We start from the raw sequence: 12,061 nt of genomic DNA on the forward strand, positions 1-12,061 counted from the left end.
AGGCCTTGAGAATTTGTGGTGTTTAATAAAAACGTAATCTTATCATTAAGCACTACTTTCTTAATTTCATTGTATTTAACGCTAAAGACAAATTTCTTAAACAACTGTTTAATTTCCATAATGATCTTTTTGCTATATAATTACTTCTATTAGAAAGATAAAGTATTGTTTGAGGAAAAAAAACTATACATACTCCCTCTAACTCTATGCAATTGTTTCATTTGCTAATTTTTGACAATTAATCAATTACTTTTAATCTGTATTTTATTTTTAATTAATAAATTAAAATATAATTAAATAAAATCTTATTTAATTTATGTCAATGTAAATTTTATTAATATTTAAATATATAATTAAAAATATTTAAGAATAAATTAGTGCATTTAATTTGCAAGGGAGAAAAAATAAATGATACAATTGCATTTGTAATCTCCAAAACCCAGTGCCACAGCCACCATTGCAATAAAAAATAAAAAATTAAAAATTAAAAAAACCGCCGAGCTACAATTAATAGAAGCAATCGGAATAAACTTATTATCAATTTATTTTTAATATGAAGTTTAAATTTTCTTTTCAAATTAAAAATGGCATAAATTCAAATTCGGAGTAGGGTGTCAGATCAAGTCGAGTAGAAGTCGGGTCGTAGCGGAGTCGGAGTGGGATTGGAATCGGAGTCAGGTCGGAGTATCGGATTTTTTATTAGGTCCAACTCTGATTTGTCTCTTACATCGAATTTGGGTTACATAATCGAATTCAGAGTCAGATAACATTTTTCCTAGGATTCATATCAGATTAAATATCTCGGATTGGGTCGGATTAGGGGCTGAATTATCATCCCTACATTTAATCCCAAAAAAATAAAGTTTTTAAATGACATTATACAACCATTTTCATTGTAGTTTAAGGTTTACCATCATGATTTTGTGAGACTTCTTAAGTTGCAGCTTGTCTAAACAATTTAACTTTTTTGGTCTTGTTTGAATGGAGAAAAATAGTGAAAAAAAAAGAAATGATTTATAGGGATAGAGATATTTTCGTTCGGATAGCAAAAAAAGAAGAAAAAGATTTGAAAAGAAGGGATTTGGAGGGATTAGATCCCTTCATTTTGTTAACATCCAAATTTCTCCATAAAAGAAAAGATTTTAAAAGTAAAATACAATTCATTTCTTTTCCCTACCCATTCTTTCTATTGAAACAATGGAGTATTTTTTCTCTCTTTCCCTCACCTTCTTTACTCTCCTAATTTACTATCCAAACAGTTTTAAAGTCCAAGTAGTAGATACCCAAGAGTGGATCTTACAGCACCTACAGGCTACAGTCCACACTAATGCTTAAGAATTCTTAGTATTAAATGGTGGAATAATAATAATAACCAAATGTCGATCATTTGTGTCTCTCTTATTGTTAATATAACAATACCTTAAAGACATGAATAATGCTCTCCTCATACACTTATTGTGTGTTTAAGTATACCCCAAATTTAGCGTCAAGGCGTTGTAGTGCCTTGTTACAAAAAACACATGTTATCTCCGTTTTATGACTCATTTAGTAGTCAATATTAAATGGTAGAATGATAATAAAAAGTTGATTCAATTTTAATAGGAAAATCTCTTTACAATTTTAATTCTTATGTCCTTTCTACTTCAATTATCTTATTTTCTTCACAAAATTTATTCTAATACGTTTTCATTTAAAAGGTGGTATTAAGTAATCATAGAAAATTATGAACAACAATATTTTTTTATAATCAAAGTTTCATTACCACAAAAATAATATAGTACATTTCATGAAATTTTATACAAGTCATTCTCATTACCACCTTTTAGTACCAGCAACCAAATAAACCAAATAAATCGTAATATTTTGTGGGTGCCGGAGGTTTAAGGTTTCGGGTGAATAAATTGGCTAAAAACACATATTTTAACCATTCAAACCTTCAAAATGCTTCAAATAAGCTGTTTTATACCAAGCTTCCATTTTACCAAACGCCCCAAAAAGACATTTTTGTCTTATGACACTTTGTGTTAAATATGTGGAGCATTAGAATGATGCATGATGTGGTAAATATTCTGTGTCTCATAAATAGATTCTTCAAAATTGAGTTCTAAGCCACAATTCAAAACAAAACCAAAATATTTGATAACAAAAGGGGGAAGGTAGAGGAATTTAAGATTTAAAAGAGACATAGAATCATTGGTGGGTTCATCCAAATATTCAAAATTATGCCTCAAAATAAATTATATATGGGCCACTATGATTTTTTTTTTTTTTTTTTAGCTCACAATTGTTTCATTAATGCTACATTTCAAGTAGAAAATCTCAAACCTATTTTTAGGTATGAGCATACATAAATCTAAAGGGTCTAAATCTTTGAGACCCTACCATTTCCACAAAATATAACTTCACCTAGAATATTACATTTCTTGAATGCAATGGTGACCTATAATATAAAACAATGTAACAAAGTAAATCAAAAACATGCAAAGAATCATACCTCCATTGCTCAAGTGATATGAAGAACTCGACACGTCTTCTCCGGTTGATGCGCCTATTTTAGGAAGGTTTTATAGCCTTCCTTTGTAAAAGTTGATTAACGATTGCTTGATGTACTATTGTTTTCACCCGCAACCCAATATTGCTTTACAGCAATGAGTATCTTCTCCGGAACAAAAGGACCGTCTTCATGGTCTACCAACTTGAGATCCCACCTCATGCCTCGAGCGATTTGCTTAACCTTATTTAGAGGGTCAACTGCATCTCTAAAGATAACTACACCTTCTGGGCGGAGGATTCGGTCCATTTCTAGAAGTATGTCTTCATACTCGCACCTACGCATAACATTGAAGCTATTAGAATTTCGATCAATGGCTTGAAACGACTTTAGAGGTCTAACAAAAGCAGTCAGTAAAACACGCGAAGAAAAAATGTTCTCAAACATAGATTACAGAAGACACTTACTTATCTTGGTACATGCTGAACAAACGATTAGCATGAATTAAGTCATACGTCCTTGGGTACGTAGAAAATCCCTCACACCTGGAAAAGCAGATAATTATACATCGGAAAAAACAAATTTAGCGATCAGATTTTAAACGATCATTGAAGGAACAAAACGAATAGAATTGTGTTGCATACCAATCATGATATAATCCAATGAGACCTCTTTCATATACCACTCCTAAAGTATTGTCGGCAATAGTAGGTACAACGTTCATCACCCATAATTTAGGCGAATCAAGTGCAGCGGCAAAACCACCAAGGCCTGCATTCATGTCCATAATGTTGCGATACCTGGAGGATCCTATTAATTTATTGAGGTTTTTATAAGCTTTGACGTGATTTTTCCACTTCGCACTGTCTTCCTGGTATGATTCTTCTGTGACCCCCATGATCAATCCCTTGGCAATTCTGGGGGGTGTTGCGAATAACCTCGCAGGAAATTTCTCCAGCTTTCCTCCAGCTACCTCATTTGTACTTGAAACCTCAGGGTAAGGTGTCACACATGTTTCCAATTTCTTATACCTGTATTATGCATTCTTCTTTGAGTTACATGTATTTATCATTATTTTTTAAAATTTCCTCAATAAGTAAATAACATTCTAATGCCCCAACGTCATTAAGTGGCTCCCACCTAGATGGGGTTTGGAGGGATCAGATGTACACAACCTTACCCTACAGCGAGTTTGTTTCCGATTGACTCTTGTTAGTACATAGCTAAGACGTGTATATGATTTAATGAGTCATTTTAATATAGTCCATTATATACTGAAACAAAAAGAACCATAAATCTCTAGCCCCATCGACATAATTCTAAAAGGTACAAAAATATGTGCCCTGAATTTAACGAATTTTGAGAAAACGGTTACATGACATTGACCGCTAAAATTATCCTTAATTCCTATTATGTGATTAGAACTTTTTTTTAGTTATAACCATTAAGTACCTGAACCTAAAAACCAACTCTCAAACTTAACCATAAAGTACATGACCAGAGAAAGAGAGTAGAAGTATCTAACCAGACGTCATCCGGATCTTGTGCCTCGCAAACATTTTGAGGCTTTTTCTTGCAAGATTTAGCATTAATCTTCTTTCTAAATATGATAATATCTCCTTTCTCATACTTTTTCTCCCAGCATAGTTGCTCAGCCAGCTCTTCAATCTTCTGCTGCTCTGCTCTGCATTCGTCCTTTGTACGCTGCCATACTTTATGATATGTCTTCCAATTGATTGGAGGACCAGACAAAACCCAATAACCACCGGGCCTCAGAACACGGTCCACCTCCATTAGATACGTTCCGTCTGCGCAAGAGATCATATCACAAAGGTCAAATAGGAACTAGATATGAAAATTGCTAGGCATACGGTCTACCGCATCCAACCACACCACTCCCAAGGGGCAGATGTGAAAAGAATGGACCGAGTTCATGAGATTATGTTATACATGTTATGGTTGTTAGTGGGAATGATTCCCATTCATGAAAAAGCTTTTGAATCAACCATTTCCTTGAATATGGCTATGGGCAGCATATTAGGAAATAAAATCTGGGTATAGTGCTATACTGCTGTTGCTTTTTGAGATTTGATGGGGACACCCTAGTTACTGTCTTCATGCATAGTTGCATACATATGATCTATGTTACTTGGACTCGGGTACTATATCAGATACTGGTACGTCACGTCTAATTATTCAATTGTATGCCTAAAATGAAATGTCCAAGTGCCATAACAATGTCCGAGCATCAAGGATGAGACACGGGTATGTGAAGCAAAGCGAAGGGTCCGAGTAACATAGCCTATGAATCAAACTTGACTTTATTTTGGACTACCGATTGTTGTTGTCTGCCTCCATTTGATGATACATCATTATTCATATGAATGAAATCTTGGTTTAAAATATCATAGACGCCTTAGTTCCTCTAAATAAGATAAGAACATATCCAAAACTTATGCAATATGACTACCATATGGCTGAATGTTTGAAGTTTTTAATAGATCTTGAGAAATATTTATTCATCAAATCCAATTAAACCAGCGGCCGTACTCACCGTTTGATGCCCATGGTATTAAACATCTGGAACACTGAGCCATATCAAAGGCCCTTGAGGGATATGGCAAATGCATACTACCAAGTACACCAATAATCGCCGGAACTCCTCTTTCCAATGCAAATTGCACTTGGGCTTCATGATTGTCTCTTGGTGCAAATGACATCGCCAAAACGTTTCTCTTCAGCATATAGGCACCCCAGCTGGCAACCTGTTAAAGACATAAAAAACTAGTTAGTTCATCCGCTATGAACCATGGCTACCTAATTAAGCATTATCATCGGGTTTCAAAAGTATAATAGCAATGCACTACACAACAATTGCCCCATGAGAAATATGGCTCAATGGGGTATTGCATAAATCAGATACACTTCTACAGGAACATGAAATTCATTATAATACTTTTTCTAATAGTTTTTTTCTCTATACAAATGGAGGGAAGGGAAATTCTAGATATTCGTCCATCCTTTCAGGAGTTCTTCAAATTCATATCACGGGGTTTTTTTTTAATATAAACCTAGATCATATATACCAATCAAATTATTTGCAGAGATAGTGGGACATCTATAAAGATTGAATTTTGCTTTCTGTCTGATCTGATATGTCTAGGGCCTAGGGGCTATAATGAAGTTGTTTACTAGTTGGATAGTACATAGTTGCACCACAAATAAACTAGAAATCGCTACAAAATGTTAAAAAAGTGACATATATTAAGCACATACTAATTAAAGATCTTGCGGAGGACCAAACTCAGTACTTATATAGTTATACTTAGAACGTACTGAACTCAGCTCCTTAGGAACTCAGTACTTATTTAGTTATACTTAGAACGTACTGAACTCAGCTCCTTAGGGTCTATTAGAGTGATCCAAAAATTGTGGGAAGTAGCACAGCAATAACAATGTTAACAAAATAGTTCCGGTAACATAAAAGCAACACTAGTCATTTACGATTAAAGATGAGCATTAGGGCCTTTAGGTGGGATGTTATGTTGGATTATATTTGCGTTTGGTCCATAACTTGGACGATAAGTTAGTTCTCTTTCGTTTTTATTTAGGGGTCGTTTTCAGATAAGGTTGGGTCACAAGTCCATTTCGACCAATTTGCCCATCTCTATCCACAACTACCTCTTTGTGCCTATTAATTACGACTGAAAAGGAAAATGAAGTGAGCTTTTAGGTACCAACATAAAGTGAAGAAGGCTAACCAAGATCAAGGACACTAAAATCCAATTATATTTTACTTCCAAGGAACAGTATCAGAGAACAAGCATCTCAATTCTTTTTTCCTTCATTTTTATAGTTAGTGCAAAGCGCTGAAAATCAGACTTTTGCTACAGACTACTAGCCTAAGGCAACTCTTTCACCGCGACAAAACTGACAATTTATTGAGTAAAGCAGATCAATTTTTCTGAAGAACACTAGGCAAGATTCAAAATCTTTAGCGAGCAGAAAGAATCAACAAAACTAAACACATAGAAGAAAAGGAAAAGGAAAAGGAAAAGGATGAATCACATCAACGAAAACAGAATACATGATAGGTAGGAAAACATACCCCACAACCGGTATCTAGAGCCGTCCTAATAGAACCGTCCTTAATCGGAATCACACTGGCAAGCTCATCAATATAAGCATCAGCACCTTGAGGAAACATTGTTCCACCACCAGGAAATTTGAATACATTGCCTTGAAATTCCACCCAATGTTGTCCCGCCTTCTCAACCGTAAGATGTTTATAAGGCACGTTGGCATAGTACACATAATCCCGGCTCTTTGGCCAGGGGAACGGAGTTGTGTATCCTACAGGTGCTGGAATAAGACAGCGCAACTTTTCCTCTGCCGGGGGACAATGTCTCTCTCTATAGACCATATTTTCCCTTGGAAACTTCATTGCCCGGTCCTGCTCCTCACATGGGGTGTAATCTTTGTATTTTACATCACATGGCTCATACTTTTTAACTATCTCCTCAGGGGCTTCAATAGTCCCAACAAATTTGTGGTGAGGCTCAAAGTCCAAATCTGTCTTTATACTACAATCGGTCTTTTCGGATACCTTGGACACCAGCATGGCAATATTATCCCCTTTGCCAAACCCACTTCTTTGCCAAGCTCCAAGTAAATAACAGAAACAGCAAAGACCAAGCACAATAAATATTGACATGGAGCCTCGACGTCGACTACCATGTTTAGGAGTCATGATAGCTAGCTACACTCCGTCCACGTTGTATCAAACTTCAAAAAGTAATCACCTGTTAAGAAGTAAAAATTATCATCAGCAAGTTTACAAACAGAATTTGACAAACTATATGATAAACTACTAATGCATAAGACCAAGCCTTATTCTGTGAGTCTGAGACCATAGAAGATGAAATGACAGTCTAGTTAGAATGATAACTATTCGGCATTTCGTTTAAACTGTTCATTCCAACTAAAATAAACCCTAGTAAGTGACACTATTTAAGAGACTTGGACAGTTGAAATTAGACAAAGAGACAGATGAACCTCTCCATCAAAAGCATGGTTAGACACTACGACACCGACCTTGATCCGTTTCCTACACAGTACTTTATCCCCAAGTCACATTAAACATATTGATGATATTATCATCATCCACAAAAACGAAGCAAGAACAATATCTAAGGCCTAAAATCATGTTTAGATGGAAGGATTGGCTAAAGATTTTTGTATAGAATGCTCCCATGATGGCTGATACAGGTTGATCCTGAAGATAAACAAAATGTAGCCCTATTCAAACACGATAGACCACACCCATCTAAATTTCGATCATACCCATTTCAAATGCCATCATATACTTCTAAGGTACCCTCACAAGTAACAATTACTTAACAGTTGCCACCACCAGCTTGAAAGTAAGTATAAACATTATCCGATACACTAACAAAAACATGGTATTGCACAATTTTGCTAACCCTATGGATCAATTAAGAGCTCCCCTACTACTTAAATCATGGGCGGACCTAGTGTGTGGTCATTGAAGTCAATTGCATCATTTAAATCTAAAATACAATCAAATAATACATGTAATTAAACCACACATGAGTTGGTTAGAGTATTTTTTTCGACTAGGGTTCAAAACCCATAAAGTGCATTTTACTTTAAAAAAAATTTTATATCACTTTTATTTCTTGGATCCCACACTGCCTAACATAAGTAATCCAGCAAAATTGTATAGGAATGTAGAGTAACAGATGCTAATCACTTCATAGTATAAGCCAATCTTCACTCAGCTCACTAAATATGTTCTAGTATAAATCTTTTATTCAATCAAACAAGGAGATAAAATAGCAAGTCTTTACTAAGCATAAAAGGAGTTCAATTGTAACACATGGTATCACATTAAATGTCGGCAAAAGACATGATTTTTGTCAACAAGTACTAAAAAAGATCAAATTTTTATCCCAAGTTTATATCTTTAACCCATAATAGCCATAAAGTTCAATTGAAGTCACAAATCTAAGAACCCACTCGTACCCTTTTCCTTAAAAATTGAACACATTTGAATCTTTCAAGTTCCAACCCAATTAAGTAACAATCAAAATCAAAACAAATCAACAAATTATAGTTTCTAAGTCTTAGATTTCAAAAAATTAAGACATGGAAAACTAAAATTTCAACATGGGTAATTGCAGAAGATTGAGATTTGAAATCACATGAAAAAATTGATTGCATCAGCACAATCCAGAAGATGAAATTGAGTTCAGTGAGATTTACCTGGTTAGAAAGAGGTGTGTTTCAATGGTTATTGGAGCAGATCTTAAGAGGGAAATGATGAATACAGAGAAGAAAAGAGAGAAGATATAATGAAAGTGGGAGTAATGAGTATGGAAGTGTGAAAAAGAGAGTGAGAAATGAAGGAATCTAAAGAGAAAGTGATTGATTGTTGGGAGTATTAAGTGGCATACAACAAGAAAGAAGTAGATTTACTGGCATACAACAAGAAAGAAGGAAGTGAGGCTAAAATTGGTACTTTCAGCATATCAATGTTCGAGGTTTCTAAGGTAAAATATAACATTACCAATGGCACCGACAGTGAAACAACAGTCTATCTCAGATTTATTAAATCATTGGAGTAAGTGGTTATTACTTTGGGATTCACGGTTAGCATAAAAGCTATTCATATAAAAATTATAAACCAAATGAATTCCAATCGAATACAAAGTAGAGTTTGGATCAATTAAAGTTTGGTTAAAGTTTGGTTTGTATTTGATTTTGAATTTTCAAAATAAAAATGTTTTGGTTTTGGTTAAATTTGAGCCTATAAAAAATTAAAAATTAAAATTTTAAGCGGAATTAAAATAGGAGCTTACTTATTATATTGAGTTATACTACTAGTTAAATAAACCTTGCGCAACCCAACACACAAAAAAAAGACTTTATTGGCGATGCAAACAAAAAATTTTAAGCGCTCTTACAATAGAAATAAGTGTTTATTTAATTTCATTTTGTCATTTCTATTTTGCAACCATAATTATAAATTTTTTTGATATACTATTTTAGTTTTTTAAATTTGTTTTGCAGTTTAGATTTGTTATTTAATTGAAAATTTAATTTGGATTGAAATGAAAAAGTAAAAACCGAATTAATTTAAATTAGTTTTGATTTAGTTTTCGATTGAAAAATCATAAATTAAATTTGGTTTCATTTGATTTTATGATAAAATCAACGCACAAATCGAACTTTCGCCCCTAGTTTTGACCAAACCGCAAATCACTGATTATTCTTTTTTGTTTTCTATTATTCTACTACTCTCTCTCTCTCTCTCTCTCTCTTTTTAATATATACTCCTATTTTTTATGTCCCAATGTCATTATCAAAGAGAAAAAGTGTGATTTTTAAAGAAAATATGAAAAGTTATAAATATATTTAAACTGTTTTCTTTATTTATTTTTTTTTGGAAAATATTATAAATAGACCTTCTTTACACTTATAAGAATCTTTTCCTATTATATTGCTAAAAAAAACTAATTCCCACTTTGCATTATGTGGGAAATATTTCCCACAATACCGTCCACGTGGAAATTTATTTTTTTTAAAATTTTTTTAGACAAAACCGCCACTTGAGATGGCGGTTTGCCTTAAGCACTAAACCGACACATGAAGTGGCGGTTTGGTCAAGGCAAACTGCCATCTCAAGTGGCGGTTTGGTCCCTGGTAAACCGCCACTTCATGTGGCGGTTTGCTTGTGCCTTTTAACTTTTTTTTTCTTTCATTTCCCCTAAATAGTCAACGCAACCTGCATTAAACTAGTTCAATACCATGTACTCCATAATAATCAATTACGAACCAGCTTGATTTGAAAAAATTAATTATGAAAATAATGCGAAGATATATTACAATCATGGAAAGTCATACAAGAAGTTCAAATCATATAAGAATATACAAAGTTTGTTAAACTACAACCCTCGGCCCCTTTTGTTTTGCGCACCGGTGGATGATGATGGGTGAACTCGTCAACCTCCGCAATAACATTAAGAGCAGAAGCTCGTCGTTGACTAGCACGCTGATATGTGATGATCCTTTGCGGAGGCGATGGATGTGGAGGAGGAGTGGTGATGGAAGCTGGAGGAACGAATGGCGACATAGTACCGGATGTTGATGGCGATCTGGAAGACCGACCTCGAGTAGATGAACGCTGGCGACCTCTTGTGGACCGAGAATTGGATCCTCCGGAAGAGCTACCTTAGTGGGCTGAACTTCGTTGAGAAGGAGTGTGGAATGTGTCATCTACCTCGCCAATGACGGGTGGAGTCGGTATAAGGTACTCATAACCCGCCTGACTCAATGCATCGGTCAACGACGGGTTAATGGAGCCTAGGGTCTGAGAACATAGCCGATACCCCACATCAACTGGCGATGTAGCAGCCCCTTGAATCGTGTCATTGCATTGTATGAGCACCGATCAGATGCGCTCAGCCTGTTTGTTATCATTATATTGTTAAAAGAGTCACATAAAACTATTACTATATGTTATGAGTGTTGAAAGAAGACGTACCAGTAACGTAGATGTTGGATGGTAATGTAATCCTGGCTGCGCAAATGTGGTATTCGTTAGGCGTAATATGGAGATACGCCTGTACCAACTCATGTACATAGCAGAGCTATGACCTGTGAAGTTATCTCCTCGAACCAATGTAGATGCTCGGTCATTCCACGCATCTACATGGGATCTATGTCGTACGAGGTAGTTCTTGTCCCCAGTCCTCCGATCGATCGCATGTAGTTGAGGTTGGGTGTCACAGGCTTGCGGAATAACCTGCTCCAAACCGAATTGACGCATGACACAATCCGGTAGATGTAGCTCGACGATGTCAAAGCAAATAAGTGGACAACGCGATCTCCAAATCTCGTGGCCCGATGTACATATGTGCGGCAGAGCGTCCATCTTAGCCGCTGTGTAAGGCTGCCATGTCATCTGTAATAGAAGTCAATATGCTCAGTAATATATACAATTTATTCATAACTAATACAAATAATAAATGTTAATAACCTGCTCGTTCCATTGTCGATCAAGTGCGTCTCTGTAGTAGACGAGTGTGTGTGGGGAGTGGGATCTCGAAAGATATACGCGAAGCCAGCTGCAAACAAATGAACATTGTTTAACATTTTCATGTATCATAAAATAGTGAAATTATGAATTAGAATAGTGAATTGAGTGTTGCTACCTTACTGCTAAAGGATCCATCCCGCGACGATGCTGTGAACCTAACACCAGTTCAAAATCTTCCGCGTCATCTTCCTGATCATGTTGCCCATCGAGTCGAATCGTCCGAATTATGGGCCTCCCTATATGAATATGCTCCCATGACCATATCTGTAACAACATCAAGCAACCACCAATGTCCTTGGCACCCATACGAGATGCTCGACATAAGTTACGATACAGATTCGCTAGGGCAGCACTTCCACAACTGTACTCATCTACGCGCTCCAAGTCTCCCAGTAGAGGGAGATAGATCAACTGCACGGAGTCACCGCTGTTGTCTGGAAACAAGATGC

At 35.6% G+C, this 12,061-nt stretch overlaps 1 protein-coding gene across 1 annotated transcript; it reads right to left on the minus strand.

Moving 5' to 3' along the window:
• Positions 1–2,185: 2,185 nt before the first annotated feature.
• Positions 2,186–9,154, minus strand: LOC130799907 (probable methyltransferase PMT14). The gene is made up of 7 exons (XM_057663197.1): positions 8,777–9,154; positions 6,600–7,293; positions 5,046–5,256; positions 4,017–4,299; positions 3,136–3,522; positions 2,959–3,036; positions 2,186–2,828 (listed from the first exon to the last, which is right to left on the minus strand). Exons 2-7 carry the CDS (start codon positions 7,239–7,241, stop codon positions 2,591–2,593), a joined length of 1,839 nt encoding a protein of 612 aa, XP_057519180.1. The 5' UTR covers positions 7,242–7,293; positions 8,777–9,154; the 3' UTR covers positions 2,186–2,590.
• Between the last annotated feature and the right edge of the window lie 2,907 nt (positions 9,155–12,061).

This window comes from Amaranthus tricolor, chromosome 14, assembly GCF_026212465.1.
Source record: "Amaranthus tricolor cultivar Red isolate AtriRed21 chromosome 14, ASM2621246v1, whole genome shotgun sequence".
Lineage (NCBI taxonomy): Eukaryota > Viridiplantae > Streptophyta > Magnoliopsida > Caryophyllales > Amaranthaceae > Amaranthus > Amaranthus tricolor.